This window comes from Syngnathus leptorhynchus, chromosome 21 (genome assembly GCF_054491065.1).
Source record: "Syngnathus leptorhynchus isolate UIUO chromosome 21, UIUO_Slep, whole genome shotgun sequence".
In the NCBI taxonomy this organism is placed as follows: Eukaryota; Metazoa; Chordata; class Actinopteri; order Syngnathiformes; family Syngnathidae; genus Syngnathus; species Syngnathus leptorhynchus.
The window spans coordinates 1375917-1395593 of record NC_141215.1 but is presented as its reverse complement, the minus strand read 5'-3'; the positions used below and the strand labels follow the sequence as shown (position 1 = coordinate 1395593).

The 19677-nt window shown below is 39.6% G+C and overlaps 2 protein-coding genes and 2 non-coding genes across 10 annotated transcripts; all 4 read right to left on the bottom strand.

The window, feature by feature from the left end:
* Positions 1-2278: 2278 nt before the first annotated feature.
* On the bottom strand, positions 2279-8421 carry slc25a3a (solute carrier family 25 member 3a). Of its 4 annotated transcripts, none has more exons than XM_085902622.1 (8): positions 8265-8421; positions 7680-7846; positions 6774-6898; positions 4997-5176; positions 4377-4558; positions 3904-4076; positions 3089-3199; positions 2279-2735 (listed from the first exon to the last, which is right to left on the bottom strand). In XM_085902622.1, exons 2-8 carry the CDS (start codon positions 7813-7815, stop codon positions 2578-2580), a joined length of 1065 nt encoding a protein of 354 aa, XP_085758748.1. In that variant the 5' UTR covers positions 7816-7846; positions 8265-8421; the 3' UTR covers positions 2279-2577. The 4 variants fall into 4 exon arrangements, with proteins under 4 accessions (XP_085758748.1, XP_085758745.1, XP_085758746.1 ...); XM_085902619.1 differs by lacking the exon at positions 6774-6898 and adding an exon at positions 5430-5554; XM_085902620.1 differs by lacking the exon at positions 6774-6898 and adding an exon at positions 5430-5554 and having other exon boundaries at positions 7680-7841; positions 8265-8400.
* LOC147040016 (small nucleolar RNA SNORA53) lies at positions 2846-3051 on the bottom strand. The gene has a single exon (XR_015063249.1). It is a non-coding gene; the product is annotated as a small nucleolar RNA SNORA53 (small nucleolar RNA).
* Positions 4139-4343, bottom strand: LOC147040015 (small nucleolar RNA SNORA53). Its single transcript, XR_015063248.1, has one exon. It is a non-coding gene; the product is annotated as a small nucleolar RNA SNORA53 (small nucleolar RNA).
* A 632-nt stretch (positions 8422-9053) lies between the features above and the next one.
* tmpoa (thymopoietin a) lies at positions 9054-19147 on the bottom strand. 4 transcript variants are annotated; one of them, XM_085902741.1, is made up of 9 exons: positions 18630-19147; positions 13666-13783; positions 13398-13541; positions 12798-12937; positions 11878-11931; positions 11733-11795; positions 10785-10943; positions 10176-10276; positions 9054-10038 (listed from the first exon to the last, which is right to left on the bottom strand). In XM_085902741.1, the coding sequence occupies exons 1-9, from the start codon at positions 18870-18872 to the stop codon at positions 9642-9644; spliced, it is 1419 nt and encodes a 472-aa protein (XP_085758867.1). In that variant the 5' UTR covers positions 18873-19147; the 3' UTR covers positions 9054-9641. The 4 variants fall into 4 exon arrangements, with proteins under 4 accessions (XP_085758867.1, XP_085758868.1, XP_085758870.1 ...); XM_085902742.1 differs by lacking the exon at positions 11733-11795 and having other exon boundaries at positions 18630-19146; XM_085902743.1 differs by lacking the exons at positions 10785-10943; positions 11733-11795 and having other exon boundaries at positions 9056-10038; positions 18630-19141.
* Positions 19148-19677: the final 530 nt, after the last annotated feature.

The window sequence follows — 19677 nt, the reverse complement described above, 5'->3', positions numbered from 1 at the left end:
TCACAATGCAAAAGTACAGTTTCCATTCGCAATTTTCCCCTTCAACTTTGATTTGAATTCAGAATGGCTTTAGAGCACAAATGTCAAACTCAAGGCCCGGGGGCCTGATACGGTCCGCCACATCATTTTATGTGGCCCGCGAAGACAAATTGTGCATCAAATTCGTGTGTCATTACTAGAATTGCAAATTGTCTTCATTTCTAATGTTTTTTTTCAATATTTGACCAGTTTTTATTCGTCTGATTTGAAAACAAGTTATTTATCAGTTTGTTTTGTAGCTTTTACTGTGTATAATATGAAATGCTCATACATTTATTTGGGTTGACAGTCATAATGGCCCTCCGAAAGAAGCTATGACAAAGATGTGGCCCACGAAAAAAAACAGTTTGACACCCGTGCTTTCGAGTCATTGAATTAGGAGACAACAAAATCAAGCACTGACCCGAGAATCAAGCAGATTCTGACAATTGCAATTTAAGTATAAACTGATTTGAAATATACATATATTCATTCCTATAGAAAACAAATCTGTTCCCGGGTCAGTCTACCTTCATAAAATTGGGAATATGATTTTTTACCTTTATAATACGAGTAATTAGCTTCTTTTTAACTCTCATAGTGTAAAAATACGTAAGCACTCAGTTCATACTTGAAGGGATTTTTTTAACGACAGACTTATTTCCTTTTCTTTTTTAGCATTGGTCATTTATTTATGAAATGTTCACATTTGTTAGCAGCATTCAGACAAAACCGTTTTGAAGGATCCATGTCAATGGGATACCGAAGTAACCATAAATTACTTTTACAAAGCAGCATTTCTGACAAAAACATAAATCAGCACTTGGAAGAATATGTCTGCAAGTAATTTTTTAAAATATGGGAAATCCCTTACAATCGATTCAGTCTAATAACAATGACAACCAAAAAAAGCAATTTCCACTTTAAAAAAAAAAACGCATTTGGATTTCATGCCTGATGCTCAATTTCATCTTTTTGAGTCAGTGTTCTATAAAAAGCTAAAAAAAAAAGTATGTATACATTCACATAAAATACATTTTAAAACTTTAAAAAATAATAAAAATGGAATATTAAGATATTCAATCAGAATGTATGTGTGCATCTAGCCAAAGACTGCCACCAAACAATCCTTGATATACCACCTACCTATAAATCGGCTTTACCTGTGTAGTTTTGGGTTATCATAATTTTACAACTAAAAGCATGATGTGGAAATCATATTAGAGCTTTGATATTTCCTTGAACGGCACAGCGGTAACACCACGATCCCACACAAATGGCCTCCATTTCCTGTGACCCCTCCTCGCTAGCAGGCCCAGTTAGGCGCATCTTCTTCCCTGCAACAAGGTTTGCAGCATACAAACTACCTACTTTATGAGCGACCAAATGGATTCTAATGATGGTCGTGTGTGTGTTGCTATGACCCAGGCAAGGCATGCTTACCATTAGATGATGCAGATGCCGGTGTTGCACAGACATCTTTCCACATGTCACACATTAGGCTTCACGCGTTGTGGTAAATGGGGCCCAGGGGCGGTTGATATTTTCAGGAAATATCACAATATTGATCTTTTTTATGATGTAAAAGTGGCACATAGAAAGGCTATAGTATGTCATTCCATACAGCGCTAACCATTGGAAGCAGAACAAGTCATGGAGGGAAGCATGTTTGACAGCATTACCAAATCATTAAAATGACTGTACTTTTAAGGGGAACATGAATGATTCTATTCTGTTCTATGCACATCTACTTGTGTAAACATGCTAATCTGGTTTAGGTTGTGTTTAAGGAATAGGAATTGGGCAGAAAAATCCATCCATTTTGATCTACCTCCGGGGGTGGCCATTTTGACATCACGCGCTCATACTGCAGAAAACAGATGAGGCTTATGTTGTCTTCTTGTGTTGTGTCTTGCTTTTTAGAACTGTGCGAATTGATTCTTTTCATATTTGCATGTGCATTATCTCCTTTGTGAGTAAATATTAGATTTGATGATTTAGTCAGACCATCATTAAGCTTATCTTATTGCATTGATATGTACAAAACTATGATGTATATCATTAGTAGATTCATAGATCACCAAGTATGATAATGTATTTGATTAAACTATACTGAAAACATGCTCGACAAATTCCAAAACTCAGGCACATTATACAGGCTGGTTTGGTATGAGCTTGAATGTGTGTTAATTTCCAAACATATAAATAAGCAAATTTGGTTTGGTTGCAATTTTGTATGAAAAAAATAAATAATTGAACATTCCCCAGGAAGTGTGTTTAATTTCCATTCTCAAATCACAGGAGCAAAATAAAATGACAAGTGCTGCACAGCAAAGGAATATTCTTTTTCCATCTTTTGGTGACCAAAGATCGACAACAGGTTCTTTTTATTTTTACATAATTTTGTATGTTAAATATACAGGATAGTTACAGCCTCATTCATTGAAACAGAGGACATAAATATATAAAACTGCTGTGTGCACCGACTGCAAGTTGAGAAATTTGTTGTCATCTGTTGCTTGCCACATCATAATGCAAGTGGCCGTGGTCGGGGTGCTATTACTCTATGCCGAGCTTCTTCTTCAGGGATTCGGGCATCTCAGGGGGAGGGGGGCGGGGCAGACGGAAGTACACCTTGACCGAATCGTAGATGAACCACTGCAGCGCCGTCAAAGTACCGATCATGATGATACGGGCAACCAAACCCTTCCACACACCTGCATAAAACGAAAAGCACATTCTGGTGACTTGAAATTTCTATTGATCAGTTATATTCTACTCAAACACAACTTCTTTCTATAAAGATTTTTGAGAAATACACTGAATAATTGTCCGTCCACCAAGCTAGCAACACTGGGAGATGCCCTGCCTTATTGAGGACAGGTTTGCCAGAGGTGCAGGTAAGCCGAGGAACAGGTAGACTGCTCTGACACGCCAATGACTCAAGCACCTCCAATTGTACAGCCGTAAAGCTGCAGAGAGGCTCAGCTCAAGAGCATAGCGCCCTCTAGAGGTGGATCTAAGGAGCGTGTACTGTAGCTCAAACCCTGTTTAAATCCTTGAAACCCACCTTTGGGACCGAGCTTCTTGAGGACCTGGACAGCAGTGCTTCCCTTCTCCTTGTTCAGCACAGACACCACAGAATCAGCAGGGTGGGACACGATGGCGCAAAACACACCAGCTGTACACCGAAAGATAAAAATCACTCATTACTACAACTGGATTCAAAAAACAGATTTTTTTTTTCTTCTTCAAAAAACCTATCTTCCATTCTTGACATAAACCTTATTTGTCATTGGCTGGACAGTAGTAAAAAGTTATTATTTGAGGTGATAAACGGTTACTGGCAGCCTTAAATAAAATCACACCACTAAACCATCAAACTCGTCCGTTAAGCCAAACTTGGCCAGCAGAATATTGAGCCAATGAAGAGAATTTGTCGACCTAATTGCTTTGGCGTACTATACCATTAATTTACCAACAAATGTAAAATGAATAGCAGGGATGTCTTTTCTGTCCGATGCTAGTTTGAGTACTCAGCTCTTGAGTAGCAATCATGAGCAAGCACTGATACCACTAGTTCATACATTTTAAAGAACAACCTATGAATCCCAGGATAGCACTTTTCCCTAAAATTGCACAAATTTTAATTTCCTATTCTTCTATTTCTTAGGTCCTTATTGTAAAGTGGCCTCAATAGGTCACTCGTTATTGGTATCAGCCCGACATTGCGAGTACTGGTACCAGACCAAGACTAGGCCCATTCTTAATTAACAAACCAATATGTGCCACAATGAGGCATTACAATATTTTATTTTCTTCAATCTATTTCAACTCAAAATACTTTATTTCAAGCCCTACGATGCCATCCCACACTGTACTTACCGATGTAACCGGCCACAAAAGTGACCACCAGCTGCTCGGATTTGCTGCACTCGCTGCGGGGCTTGGGGACGACGTGCTTGTAGAGCATTTCCACTGTGCGCTCAAAGCAGGCAAATTTCATCATAGTGTATGGAATCTGCCTCATCCACAACGGTACCACTCCCTTGTAGAAACTACAAAGTTGGAGATTTCAGCAAGACTCCACAGTAATTTGGTTTCAATGCAAGCAAGACCAAATGTCCGTTCCCCTGGCTAGCAACACTGGTTTATTTCCTGTTTTTTACAAAACAGGGCTGCCAGTGTTGCAGGTGAGCTGGGAAACAGGTAGGCTGCTCTCACACGCCAATGACTCAAGCACCTCCAACTGTACAGCCAGAAAGCTGCTGAGGGCATCCGCTGAGAGCAGAGTGCCCCCCAGAGGTGGATCTAAGGAACGTGTGGTCAAATGGTCAAAAAGCAGTTGGCTCACTTACGCCCAGAGACCCTCCTCAGCGTACATCTTGGGAACGCACTCCCGGAGGGTGTTGGCGTAGCCCGGCTGGGTCTGGATGCGCACTTTGACAGCCTCCATAGGAGCCAGAGCCATGTCAGCGAAGAACTCGGCGCTGGCTGAGGCAGCGAGGTACAGAGATGTTCTCCACATGTAGGTGTTCTCCTGTTTTGCAAGATCACCAAAAATAGAAACATGAGTACAAACCTGGTTGTTGGTTTTTTTTTTTTTTTTTAAACAGATTTTAGGACAGTGATGTCAAACCTAGCCCTGCGGACCAAATCTGGCCCACATTGTAATTATATTTGGCCCGCCAAGACAAATTCTTCGACTGTCAAAACTAAAATTACAAATTGTCTTCACTAATAGAGATGTTCCCAGCAAGTTTTATTACTGTTCATATTTTTAAAAAACTGAACAGTTTTACTATTCTCTGATTTCAAAACTAGTTAATCATGAGTTTGCTGTGAAGAATATACTATTCGACGTTCATACATTCATTTGGGTTGACATTCATAATGGATCTCAGAAGGAAACTATGGCTATGATGAGGCCCGCAACAAAAGTTAGTTTGACACCCCTGCTTTACGACATTGGGCAAACCTCTCCAAGCAGGTCACTGTAAAAGATCTTGAACATTTCATAGAAGCCAAACTTGCAGAGGCCCTGCATGGAGTAGCCGATGAAGGTCGGCGCCCAGCCCTTGGCCAAGCCTCGAACACCGTCCTCCCTCACAGTGATGGAAAAGCCATTGCCGATGCTCTTGTACTTGTCGGGGTTCACCTAAGAAAACAGAAGCACCCCAGTAAGGACCATGGCGTTGCATTTCCTGATCCAATTTCACCACCCTTGGCAAGTACTTTCAATTGCTTCTAAATGATGGCTGTAATTTAGAGGGGGATTTCAAATCAATCAATATTTATTATGAATATGGTTGACTGTTTCATCACAGCTCTAATTTGGCACTAAGCCACGAGTTTGGAGTGTCTTCTGGCAAATTGCAGCCACTACCGAGCTTAGATTTTTCCATACAAACCTGCAGACGACACTTGACAAGGTCGAGGGGTACTACCGCCGTGTGTGTGAGGCCGCAGCTCAGGATGCCCCCAAAGCCACACAGGGCGTAGTACTTTGAGGACCCAAACTCACAGCTAAACTCATCTGTGGTAGAAGGGGACAACATACGTGCAACATGCAAGGGTCACATGCAAAACACAAAAGGAATCAAAACAACACAAATTCAGGGCCACATAAGGGAAGAGTTTTCAGTATCGTATAAATAGAACCACAAATCTTTGTTCACACATTTCCACTGTGCAGTAGTGACTCGATTGTATATACCTAAGTTATTGCAGTAGAGTTTCCACTGTTAAAGATGTTAAAATAGATTGTGCTTGATGGTGGGTGTGTTGGGCAGCAGTTTGATTTTTCGCAAATATCTGACAATTGGCTATTCGAGAGTAGTGACATTTTTGTTCAGTTATCAGACCGTCAAAATTTGATAAAGGCCCATGCCTAGTTAGGGCCGTTGGACACAGAAAGTACGAGTCGCATCGAGTGAATCAGGTACCAGATAGTGGAAAAGGCAGATTGCAGTTTCAATTCATTTTCAAACAGGACTCTTCCATTTAATGTGGCTGTCTCAAACATGCAGTCATTTGTTGGACCACAAAAATATCTCATTGACAAGTGATTTCGGTATGAACTTCAATGGACCACATTGATGTTTTGGAAGTTTCCAAGTGCACGAGGATACCTCAGAAGGTTTCTGACTTAATTAACAATTAATGCCAAAATGCATATTAGTCAATACACAAATTTGTTATTACGCCCATATCCATTGTGGAATATGTCCAACTAATCAGTGTGGTCAAAGAAGTTTCTGTTTTCCTCACCAACAATAATCAAATTCACATTTAAGCAATTTATTGAATTATAATAATGGGACATGTAATAATTGTATTCAGCAGATGTATTTTCATCTTTCAAATCAGTCTTACCTGACGGGTTAGAGACTATGCAAATGAAATGTCACCTCAGGAAAAATATAATCCATTATCTCGCATTCAGAATTGACTGGAAAAAAAGTTCTTCCCAGTCAATGATGACATCAGTCTCAGTCACTTTAACCTACACTCTTCGTCAATTGTCCTCAGAGAAGAAAGAGTCAAACACCATGTGCGTGCAATGGGCGTAGACAATCAATGAGGTACGAGGCATGCAGCCATCGAATGATCACTCCAATTTGCATGCCAGGGGCAGGGGTGGGGATTTTCAACTGGATTATATGCACTTTTACATGCAAATTCGAAATTTAAAAAAAAAAAAGGTCACGGATGGAGTACAAAAACTGAGCTGGGGGGGGATTAAAAAAACAGACCTGCATTCGGCATTTGACCAGATCGAGGGGAACGACTGCTGTGTGTGTGGTGCCACAGCTCAGAATCCCACCAAAGCCACACAGGACGAAATACTTCTGAGAGCCAAATTCACAACTGTCTCCCTCTGAAGGAACAGGTTAGATTTAAAAGGGGGACAAAAAAATCCATAAATATAAGATATTACACTAAAAAAAAAAAACACCAACAAAATCACTAACAAACCAACCGGTTGGTCTGATAAACGAAAAGGCCGTGATGAAGGATAATTTACAAATTTAGTAGAATTGAGAAACGACCTGCAAAAGCAAAGGGCAACGGTGTTGTCAGAAAACAAAGATGAGACTACCAACTTGATTATTCATCTAAGTAAAAGATAATAACATCAATATTCTTGACAAAAAGTCTTTGAAAAGTTGCTACAATCCTCCAAAAAATTGATTGGGACACTGTACTAGCCTTTTGTTTTCTTTTGTTCAAACAAAATATGTAGATCATACATTAAAACTGTACTGCTTTTACAACCAGGCCAATATCAAAATGCCAGGACAATTTGTTCTCGTTTCACTACTGCGCTCACAATTTGGTTACTATTGAAGTAAAGCAATGATAATAATTTCCGCAATGTTGTCATAATGTCAACCCACACCCTTTTTTGACACTATATGAAAAGGAGTTTGTGTGCCCTTCCTTGTCCTACATTAGCAATTTAGCTTTAGCAAAGGCCTGACGACGCATGCCACCTATGAGCACCTATTGAGAAATGTTGATACGCATTTCACAAATCCTAACAACTAAAAATAAATAAGGTCCACGATTAAGGAGCAATGCGATAAAAACGGTTGCCTAAGCCAAGGCTGATAACGAGAGTTTAGAACGCGGCCTGGGGGGTGCGAGTAGGTCGTTACCGTCTGCCGTAGCGGCTGCTGCAAGTCGGCGTGTCCTCTGTGCACTCTGCTGTGGTTCCTCCACTTTCTGGAGCGCGAACAGGGGGGCGCTGAATGGATTGGCCCGTGCCAGCTGCGTCAAAGTCGAGGGATACATGCTGGTGGTCCTGCCTCTCCGCGGAGCTGCGCTGCAATGAGCAACAAGTTAGCTATGATTGCGATAAATCTACCGGAAAAACGACCCTAACCCCCACGGAGAAGCATGCACGACTGAAATTTAAGTTATCTGATGTCATATTATTAATTCCATCAGTGATCTCCAAAGAACACTGACCTATTGCGCCTGGTGACGTTTATGTCTTTGAATGACTGTCGTTAAACTAAATCTACCTGCCCGGTCACATACATCCATGTCCTATCTTGTATGCTGCACTGCAATGCTAACTTGACCGCTACAAGGTGGAATGGTTGCCCTGTGCCACTCACGGAAATAAATGCAGTAGGTTAACTTTTTATGGTGGTGACATGTAAAGAGATGCCAAACAAACATTATAGTCTTGATGGATATTTTACGCAGTTGCTTTTAAACCGATTAAACTAACTTACTTGATGTGTGTCTTAAAATGGCGTCTCCGCTCAGCTGCAAACCGGCGGCTCCAAGAGAGAGAGAACGACCTCCGGTAGGGCTTTGTCCTTTCGTGACGTCACACTCCGCCCTGTGGGAGGGTTATCGACTTTCTCTACGCTGTGGTTTGGATGCAATAATTCTTGAGTCCACCTAGCGGTAAGAAAATAATTACATCAGCTCGAGCTCTTTAAAAGGGGACGTCAACTCAAACATTTCTTTACAATCTGCGCCACCAGTTTAATTAAACACAATATTCGGATTAATATTCCGTTTGTAGAATATAAATTAAGCAACGAAATTTACCCGTTTTTATCCATCTCAGGAGCGGCCATTTTGCAAATTGACTAAAAATGACATCCAGTTGCTCAGAGCGCACTTTAAACAACTTTTAGGTTTGGAAGTCGCTGATGGTGTTTGGGTGTTTTGGTTGTGCGTGTGTGTGTAATACCAGAGATACCAGCAAAAAGGTTCAGGTTCAAACCATCATTTCATCAACCCAATGCTGTTATGCATGGTATGTGGCATAAACAAGCCTGCTAACGTGATATATGTAGCCATGTGACAATTTGCCCTCTGAAACTTGTGGTTGGTGAATGGCCAACGATATAAAATAAATAAATAAAAACATTAAAGATGTGTTCTACTACTCAAGGTCCAAATGACATCAAAAGCTTGTCACTATGCGTTTATATGCCGAAGTTAACATACCAGAAGTGCAAGCCTACATTTTTACATAATTACAAAGTGACCAAACCTCAAGAAATTAGTTTTATTACAAAATAAAAAGCACTTTCAACAGTCACATTTTTATCGTTTATTTGGTAAATTCAATACTGCATGTCAACAACTGGGACATAAATGCATAATTAAGTAGAATGCAGTAAAACATTTATTATAAAGAGAACATTTCAGAAAAATATTTATAAGGCTTAAACTATATTTGGATAATAAGCCTACAAAGCTGGCTCATGTACAAAATAAAAGCCCAAGGCTACGGCTAATAAGACTTGCACTCAAAAGCAAGTGTGAGAAACAATCTCTCAACAAAGTTCAATCACACCATGCATGTTAAGAATAATAACAAAAAAAGATAAAATACAGTATTAGTGAGTCCACATCTTCTATGGTATTTGGGTGTTTTGTATGTGTCTGGCTTTGTTGTGATCTCAGGATGGTTCAACATCCAGTGAGAGGGGGGGGGGGGGGGGGGCAATGTGGACAGTGATCATTTCAGACCACTTATGTTTAAAAAAAAAAAAAAAAAAAATTAAAAAAAAAAAGACTACTGGTGATTCACAGATCAATTTAAAATGTTATGAGTAAACAGTCCTCCCAAACTACCTTCCCTACAAAGTCTATGCTTTGCTGCCGGCGGCTACATCGGACTCAGCTGCTGAAAATGGGTTGATGGTATTGGTTTCCATGGCCTGGTAAATAAAGAACACAAAAGCACCCACGATTGCCAGTAGGAGGACCTTCTTCCACAGAGCTATGCCTGGGCGCACTGCCTTAGTTAGACCATTCGAGGGCGCTGCAGAAACAAGTACAGATGTGCCCGACAAAGGTTTTGTGGAGTTTGGCAAGCTGTTGACTCTGTTGATAACACGGCTCTCTGTGTAGGAAGAGGAGGTGGTGTTGTTGATGGTTTTTGTAGTTTGGGGAGAGAAAAGAAGAGAGGTTTCAACATTCCACAGATCGCTGGGGATCACTGGGCGCCCGGCAGCTCCTCGAATTGGCCGTCTACAAGTCGCCCTAAGAAAAAAAGGAAACAAGTTCATCGCATGATAATTTGGAGCTATTAAGGCAGGAAAGTCATTCAAATACTATGCTAATATTGACAGCTAGCTAGGTAGGCTACACATCAAAGTGTTTTGTACTAGACTACTTACGTGATTCCTGTTGGACTACTGACATCATTGGCAAAGAGATCTTCAAGGACATCTTTCTTATCCACTTTGGGAGTTTGTTCACTGGCTGCTATCTTCTCCACCTGAACAAAGACATTCATTTATGTTTGAATAATGGTGAAAAGAGTTCTACAGCTTGATGAATATGCTGTGCTTTATTTTCCACATTAAAATGCACAAATCACCAGGAAGTGGATGGCTAAGTTAACGAATGACACCCCCCTCAAAACCTTTGATACCCCACTGGGTGACCACTTGTGATTTTCTTTTGTCTCCTATGCTGTGGGTCATCTGGTGACCCAAACACCTTCTGCTGAAAAACTGTGTATGTGATTGTAATGTTTAACCCTGCCGGCTGTCCGACAACTGCCCCGACAGAAACTCAACAACTGTGTGTGAACAAGCACTGTAACATATATTCACCGTAACCAACCATCTGGCATGAGAGAGTGGCTTCACCGCCCAAATGGACCAGTTTAGCTTTTACACGTCACATGTGGAGGAAATATAATACAGTGTGCAAAGCAACGGTGCCACCACAGTTGTCTACGTTCTAAAGTACAGTAACCCTGAAATCCCCCAACTGCCAACCTTGGATTCCAGCCACCAATGGGTGTCCTCATTTCTAATAGGTGAAATATCGCAAACAGGTCTAAAAGTAACAGGGTCAGCTTTTGATTTGTAAACACAAGGGGAGAAAGGCCTGGATTGCTTGGTAGCTGGCAGAGGGCTTTGTTCCTTAGGTCGGCGCTGAAGAAAGCAGAGTGCGATAGAGAACGTCAATGGAACCACACTGGGGAAAAGATGGTGTTGAATTCATTAAATTCAATTGTCCATCCATTTTCCGAACCGCTTTGTTGTATGAAATAAAATTATCCACATCCAAATACATTTAAGTAGACATCGTATAGTAGAGCATAGGTGTCAAACTCAAGGCCCGCGATTAATTGACAAGTAATGGATTATCAAATTAATCAACAACTCTTAATAATAGAGTAATGCTTTGAAGCCTTAGCCTTTTTACCTTAGATTTGTCCGAATCATTTAATATCAGCATCTCAACATTAATTATTCATTAACTTCTGTAGTCATTCATGAACTGTTTTTTTTTTGTGTTTTATCAAAACAAGACACTTGGAAACATCTGCTTTTACTACAGAAAATAATAACCGCACCAGTAACTGATTCATCTTTAAAAAGTACGGCGAGTATATTAATCCCTCATGTGAAACTGTTTGTTATTTATTGGTTTTAATCGCTAAAAAAAAACACCAAATAAACAGTAAATGGGGAGGAGGTGTTTTTGTAATACACTTTCATGCAAAATAAAATGTTATCCAATTAATTGATGGAATATCGATTCTAAAAATATTAAATAGTGACAGCCCCAGGTAGAGTCTACTTAAAAAAGATTATCTGGATGCAGATTATTTTCTTTCATGCAACCACTTGAGAAGTGCATGGCTTTGAATAAAATTGAGTAAATCCAATCCCAAAAAAAATTCTGTGTAGAAGCAGTTGATTCTGAGTGCAACGCACCCTAAATGCTGGTGTCAAAGTTAAACTGTTTTCCAACATCAGTCCATGCCGTGGCTCAGCGGCCTAAAAGACCAGCATCAATGAAGGCAAAAATGTGAAATATGTGATACAAAAAAAAAACAAAAAAAACAAAAACAAAGCTGACCTCAAGCAGAGCTGTGTTGAGAAGAATCTCGGTTGCCACTTGTTTATGATGGAACTAAACAGGTTTCAAAACAGAAGGTGGAAAAAAGTTCAGCGAGTGCTTAATGTTCTTTTTCACAACTCAAACCTAAAAGGAAAACTAAATCCAAAGTTTGTTATACATACTTTGAATGTGTACTGTATGTCATCATCCAAGTATCCTTTACTGCAATCGGTCAGCCGACAGAGTTTGACGATGTACTCTGGCAGCGGACAACTTTCCTAACACTTTTAGTCAGAGGCTCCAAGTGATTTCACCCAAAATGCTATCATAAAAACATGCTATAAACTTGTTTCATTCAAAATTTAAATTTTCGTTTGATTCAAATACATGTTATGTAAACTGGAAGAGCTGCTTTGCCAAAATCAGTAAACAAAGACAAGAACACGGTCACGCTCCGTTGCTAGAAAGAATAAAATGAAACTAATGTCACAACAATAAAATAAAAGCCTTTCTGCTCAATGAAAGGTGGGCAACCCGGAAAAAAGCGCACCGATATCAAAAGCAGACATCGGGGTTAGTGAAAAGTCAACCATGAAAAGAATCTGCTATGCCGTGGAAACGGCTAATCCACGTCATGTGCTTTGAGTCTGACATGCAGGGAAAAAAAAATCACACAGGCTCACTTGACACTGGGAGTGACTGCACTGTACTCTAGCATTTAATTAAAAAAAATTAAAATAATAAATAAATAAACACACACACACACTTTCTCTCTACTGTGAGGTTAAATTCTAATAAAACCCAGCTGTGTCCCATCCCCGCCTTGCCCATATCATTGACAGCAAAACATTTCTGGTGACAGGAAACCAGTTTCAACTTTGCCAACGACTTAAGAGCACAAAGAAATAAAAGCGAGGAACTCGGGAGGAGCGACTTACAGTCTTGTGCTCGCTGCTGCGAGTACGAGTAGTGACTGGCGTTTTCCCTCGGCTCCTGACTGGCCTCTCCACCACCGGAACTGGTTCGAGCTCAGCCACTGGCTCAGGCACTGGCTCAGGCTCCCGTTCTGCTGTGACATCTAAAAACAGCACGCCATGTGAGAGCTGGTCTGTTAACCCTTATACTTGAAGCCACATTGATAAACCCCTTTTTTTTTTTTTATAAAAATGTAATGTATAATGTACACATGTCAACAAAACACAATGGGACGTATGCTAGTTTTCGTAACATTTCTTAAATGATCGTCCCTCACACAAAAATATACTCGAGGTTTTATTACTGCTTGGTTATTGGTTATTGTATGTATGGGGGAAAAAAAAACGACCAAAATCAAAAATAGAAACAAATATAAAAAAATATAATTGAAATTGTCAATTAAAATATATAAAATGTTTAATTGAATTAATATATTTATAGTTGCATATTTTCACATTTATTTTTTATTTATTCTTAATCTTAAATTATGGTGGCTCTACAAACAATCTAACATCTAACAACATCTAATCTGTAATAACCAGCGGTCATGTGCAGGGCTTTACCATCTTCTTTGTCGCTATAGAGGTCCGATTCAGAATTGCCGTTGTGATTAACTTGGATCTCTGTGACCACTATCTTCGTCGCCTGTGCAGGGCCGTCATCAAGTAGCTTCTGCAGCTTCTTCTCGTACAGTTTACGCGTTGATGCTGAAACAAAAGTTGGTCAAAGTAGTTAAATATGAACAATTATTATTTGTATTATCTGCAAGACCAAAAACGTGTGCAGTGTCTAATACGAGTAAAGCAGACTGTTTACGAAACGTGGACTCACCCACAATCGGACCCGCATCGACTCCATGTTTGAGCAGCTCATCTCTCAGGTAGTCATCGGTCAGGGTAGTCACGTCCAACTCGTTGGGTCGAGTCTTGTCTGTCTTCTTGGGTGCTTTCTGTAAAGAACACGGTAGTTTGACTTAGCAATGGTCCATGTTTCCTTGTTGAAGTTATGTTAAGCATTACAATTTGATTTGTCCTGCGTAGAAAAGTTGCTCTGCTTCTCAAGCTTGTGTTCATTTGCATAGTATATCAATATATATATATATATATATATATATATATATATATATATATATATATATATATATATATATATATATATATATATATATATATATATATATATAAAATCAGACATTGCGACAGTTTCTATTTCAATCGTGCTTTTTAGTATTGTTGACCAATCAGTTCAACTTCTGGTAGATAGACATTCTCAAAGAAAAACTCGATAAAATAAACTGGACTCTGTAGATTTCTTCATTGATTAAGACAGCAGCCTCAAGCCCACAGGTTGAAAACTTGTGTGCCACCGATCGGAGTAAAAAAAAAAAAAAAGATCGTTCAGACTAGTAGTGTGACGAACTAATAGTTTTCGAATTGATTAACCTTTCGATTAAAATGTACCTCTTGGTTTCACAAGTCTTGGAATTAGAGGTGCAATAATTGTTCGAGAACTAATCGATTACTAAATCGAATTATCAAATGCAGATACTTAAGTAATCGGTGACTGTACTCTTTATTCTTAAATTGTGTAATCAGTTTTCAATTAAGTTACTTTTCCAAGGTAACCGTGGCCATTGTATAATACAGATTAATGTATTGCTTGTGTTTGGAGTTGAATCGATTCATCAACAACTAATCTATTACTAAATTAGTCAATCGATTAATTGTTTAGACAAATTTTTCAATTTAAAATTGTCCAAATTCTTGGGATTTCATCATCTCAACCTTTTATATTCTGTCATCCACCTTGTACTGAATCAAAATAAAACATTTGCATTCATTTTGGAAAACAAAGATCAGCATTTTGTCTAGTTTCCAACACGTCACACGTCCTGTTTTCATTCATCAACAAAATAATCCACAAATGAATCGATTATTCAATTAATCCATAGTTGCAGCCCTACTCATTGAGCCTCACTCGCTAATAGATGCGCAGGGAATGTTCGTAAATTGCGTGGGAATTGAACATGTACACAAAATCGCCGCACTCACATTTGCCACACAAATTAGCAGTATGTACGCATGATGAATGAATGAGGCCATTGTCATTTCTTCCTCAATGCTTTTTCATAGCCCAAGGCCCAGTCAGCACATCTTAGTGTGGTTGTGCTCCAATTAGGATGACAACAACTGTAACCAAAACAGAATTGGCTAAATGTTCATCAACACACCAAACCACATAATTCTAGTCTAGTATAAATCTACAGAGTGATGTTTGCAAGCTCTCCGAAATCGTCAGCACATGGTCAAGTCATAACACACCCAAGTGTGTAAACCAGCTGAAGAATGTCAAGTTTGCACTTCATTTCCTGAAGAATGTTGCCTCGTGTTTCCATCTAGCTCTGCTCTCCTATCCCTCCCTCTCTGAAGTCACTTCACTGTGCAGACAGGTTTTAAAAACTTTGCTCCTAAGCCGCTTTGGATGGCTTTCAACCTTACGGTGGGTGGAGGCGTGTTTCACGTGTTCACGTGGCACGGTCACTAAAATCGGGCTGCGCATGGTCGACCGCATAGCAAAACGCATGGGAGGCCTAAAATGGTCCTTTTAGAAGAAAAATGTGAAGAATTCCAGAAACTTGTGTTCAACCTGTCAGTTAGCACTCCACAATCATAATGAATGTGAGAGGCAAACTCGAGGAGATTGGCTTACAATCTTCAGGCATTTACGAGGGCAGACAAGGCTTGATTTGAGCTCGAGGGAAGTGTTTCGTAATCGCAACAGTCTGGCGAAGAGCGGGAAAAGAGGAAGACAGAACTAGCTCGTGTTTCCTCTCCTGAAGACCACACCCTATCTTTCAAAGACGTGACTAAAACCTGAGGTCATAATTGGACATCAGCCCACAAACATTATGGGGGTACGTCTACGCAAACACCATCAGATTTTCCTCGACAACTCCACATTGCAGCTTGGATGCGGTAACATGGAGCAAATACCGGAAATAAAAGAGTCAGTGTAGTGTATGCTTGACTCCTTCATTGCCTAACTTGGTTTTGTTGAGAATTAGAACTGGGTGCTGGGGATGTAACGATTCACTCAAGCCCCGATTTGATTCAATTTTCAGTTTCCAATTTCAATTAAAATTTTAAAAACTGTTTATTTCTAATTAAACATCAATGACTCATTTTCTGTAGGGCACCATTAGATATTTTTTTAGAATTATCTAGAATCGATTAATTGCATACAATTTTATTTGCATTAAAGTGCATTAAAACAATCCCAAATACTGGATATCAACCAATTTTTTTGTGAATAAAAACTTAACAACAGCAAAGTTATATCACACAAATAGGATTGATGGTCATTATTTCCCAAACTAAAAACAGATGGTTGCAATTGTCCTATTTTAATCAAACCTAAAAGATAGATCAGTCTGCTCTCACGAAAGACAATAAAAATCTGAATCATTACTTTTGGACAAATGGCTCTAAACAATCACTCGACTAATCAAATTTGAGGTGATTGATTCTTTTTGACATCGCTAAACAGCCCACATATTTTAAGCACCTTAAATAAAATTTTGATATAAATGTTACATCTCTACTGGACTTTTCAATGAATCCTTACATCTATACCAAACTATGGTAAGGTAAAATCTCTACCTTAATGCTTTCAATTGCTGGTCAATGCAGACGCTAACTTGGCTCAAAGAATATAATTGAGGTCAACTGCTTATCTAAGTTGAAAACAGATGAGACCAAACCTGTCTTTCCTGTAGGATGTTGTGAAGGACCATTAAACTCAAGATATGTCTAAAATGCTAAATGTCTAAAAATATTTTGTCAAATTGCCAAATCCCCATTTTGATCCATGTTGTGTTTATTAACACTACATCCCTCAATAATTCTAGACACAAAACTTTCCTGTGAAAAGTGTTGCTTACATTCTCACATGGTTTGTTGTGATTGAGCTTGCTTACAAGCTCAGCTAATAACGTCTTTGTTCTTAGATCTTGGTGGGAGCGCTAATGGGGGAGGGAGGGGGGGACAAAGAACAAAGAGGTTGACAATGAAAAAATGAGATTTAGTCACTGCGTTCAAATCTAAACCTACAAATCTACACGTCGACTAAAAAAGCGTGACAATCTATACAGGTTTATACTCTGCCTAGAGGTTGCTATGTGAAAAATGTGAGGAATTAATTTTTGTGCTGAACATTCGCCCCCCCCCCCCTTCCTCAGATATTGGCAGCCTATAATCACGCAAACATATGTGCATCCGGTAACACATGACGGATAGCAGAGCAGCAAGAGGCAAAGCGCTTAATTATGGAGAAGCGCGATAGTTTATGATTAGCTTCAGCCTAAAGCATTTTGTCAATAAAACAAAGCAGAAACAAGAAGGGAAAAAAAAAAAACAAAAAAAAAAACATGGAAGTGACAAATACCTTTGTGATCATTAACACAACGTGACAAAAAGTGATTTGATGTATAATCATTTTGTTTTTTTTTAGCTACTCCCAAGAAAAGTCGAATCTCCCATAAATCTCAAGTTTAATAATAAAAAAAAACAAAAAAAACACGCGGTTTACAACCTGTACTTGCGGATGTCTTCTAGAAATGTAATGCCGCAAATAGATGTAAACCCCCACGGGCAACCAAATAAGACTTGTAATGAGATGCAAGTTCACACTTACTGTTCAATCATCTTGTCAGGCGACATCTACCATCACATCTGTTCCAAACATGTAAATGTGGCAAGTACGAACAGCGCTATTTACAAATAAAAACACCTGTAAATTTGTATTTAAAAAGAAAAAATCATAAATCTCAAAATTCAGAGTAAATATTAATATTTAAAAAGTCCTATAAATGACAGTCACAAATGCTAAGACAAATTATTTCGGCTTCAATGTAAATTTGTTCCCAATGAATTAGGCAGAAAGGTAGAACACCCAAATGTGATTTCTGGATAGTAATTTGAGTTTACAAACGTCTGACAGTTTCGACCCAACACAAAACCACTCAATGCATTTCATGGACTCCATTTTCAGACAATTCCAAACAGCTTCCAGCTTGTTTCTATGGAGCCCACCTTTGTTATTTAAAAGAAGCCATATGTAATCTTAAGTACTTTGTAAGAATATGCTAAATTAAAGCAATGTTTCACATTGGCTCATAATTTATTGTGCAAACGGGTCACGTACTGTAAAACTAGCTAAAGCCACTGAAGAATTCTTATTTGAAACCATGGCATAGAAATGAATTAATAAAAAAATAAAAAAAATAAAAATCAATATTTGGGTCTGCCTCAATGTTAACATGCATGTGGCATGTAACCAATGGAAATTGAACATGTTCTCTCTGTTGTACTCTATATTAAACTCCCTTTTGGCAAAATTATGTGTCTGGGTTGGGTGGGTCGCCCTCTTTTTCCCGTGTGCTCTCTGCGCCCATGCCCACTGATAAACTAGACAAGTCAAACCCTTTAGCAGTGAAGTAACATGTTTAAAACTCTGGGGGACGCTCACATACGCCACTAGAGAAGGGCCACGACAGCTGACATGAAATTTAAGCCCAACATATGGGCCATTCAGGGCAAAGTGACTTTTTATAGCAAAAACAGATGATCCAAACCTTTATCTTCTTGTTAAGAGATACAAAATTTAAAAAAAAAAGCATTCACATCATATGGTAGAGTATGTGCCTTTATGTTTGAATTAAACAAAAGGAGCATTTAAAAGACGATAAGAACAGCAGAAACGTTGTCGTTTCACAACTACCCCCCATAAGTACTCACTTTGCCGGAGGAACGGCTTCTGCTAGATACCACAGGCGGGGGAAGCTCCTCGTCACTCGAGAAGGCGTCCAAAGTCGCGGCGGCGACATGCTTTTTGTTCTGCGCTGTCAAATTCTCAAGATAAAGCTGAACGTAGACATCTTTATTGTGGTTACCAGTCGGGAGCTCCACGTTGTGAGCCATTAACTCGCTTTTAAGCTTGTCCTTTGTGAGCTGCGACGGGTCGTCCATGTATCCCGGCATGTCGGCGTGCGAAGACAACGGGGAAAAAGCAGCAAACGGAGTGAACTGGCTAGCTTACTTCGAGGGTGGTTGACGAAATTGGAGAGGCTAACTGGCGCCTCTTACTGGAACTATTCCGCAAAGGAGGTTCTTCGCTGTTAAAATGTGCACAACTGCGTCATGCTGTGATAAGAGTTGTGGATTCCTTCTCTTTCTTTAGGAAGTTACGTTTCAGTAGGCTGTGCTGGTTTAAAGTGAAAAAAGGCTCTTCCCACTTTGGAAAATGACCCAGACAGGGCGTGACCTTCCTCTGTGATTGGCTTATACTTGGTCACATGGGGCTTGAATGTGGTTTGTTATTGGTCAGTGGTAATTATTGAAAACGAAGCAATCGGTGTCGTGGTCCCCAGGCCGCGGACCGGTACCGGTCTAGCGTATTGCATCTTCCTCTTCACAACACCTCATAGATTTTCTATGGGGTTAAGGTCAGGCGAATTTACTGGCCAATCAAGGGCAGGGATACTATGGTCCTTAAACCAGATACTGGTGGTTTTGGCACTGTGTGCAGATGCTAAGTCCTGTTGGAAAGTGAAATCTGCAACTTCACTTTTTGTGAATCTCCCCCACGTTCTTGAATGGGTTTTGTTTCACAATTCTCTCCAGGGTGATGTTACCCCAAAACTTGTACACTTTTCTACCACATTTCTTCCATCCCTTCACCTGTCTATTAATGTGCTTGGTTGGACACAGAGGTCTGCAAACAGCCACCCTCTTTAGCAATCACCTTTTGTGTCTTGCCCTCCTTGTGCAAGATGTCAATGGTCAT

What these genes read in the sequence shown, in the direction of transcription:
- slc25a3a (XM_085902622.1), bottom strand. Translation starts at nt 7,815, where the DNA reads ATGTATCCCTCGACTTTGACGCAGCTGGCACGGGCCAATCCATTCAGC. An exon ending in ACAGTGACCTGCTTGGAGAG is followed by an intron (nt 4,559 to 4,996) that starts GTTTGCCCAATG and finishes CTTGCAAAACAG; the next exon opens with GAGAACACCTACATGTGGAG. An exon ending in TTTTGTGGCCGGTTACATCG is followed by an intron (nt 3,200 to 3,903) that starts GTAAGTACAGTG and finishes TTCGGTGTACAG; the next exon opens with CTGGTGTGTTTTGCGCCATC.
- tmpoa (XM_085902741.1), bottom strand. Translation starts at nt 18,872, where the DNA reads ATGCCGGGATACATGGACGACCCGTCGCAGCTCACAAAGGACAAGCTT. An exon ending in CTATAGCGACAAAGAAGATG is followed by an intron (nt 12,938 to 13,397) that starts GTAAAGCCCTGC and finishes TGCTGTTTTTAG; the next exon opens with ATGTCACAGCAGAACGGGAG. An exon ending in ATTGGTGGCTGGAATCCAAG is followed by an intron (nt 10,277 to 10,784) that starts GTTGGCAGTTGG and finishes GTCTTTGTTCAG; the next exon opens with GTGGAGAAGATAGCAGCCAG.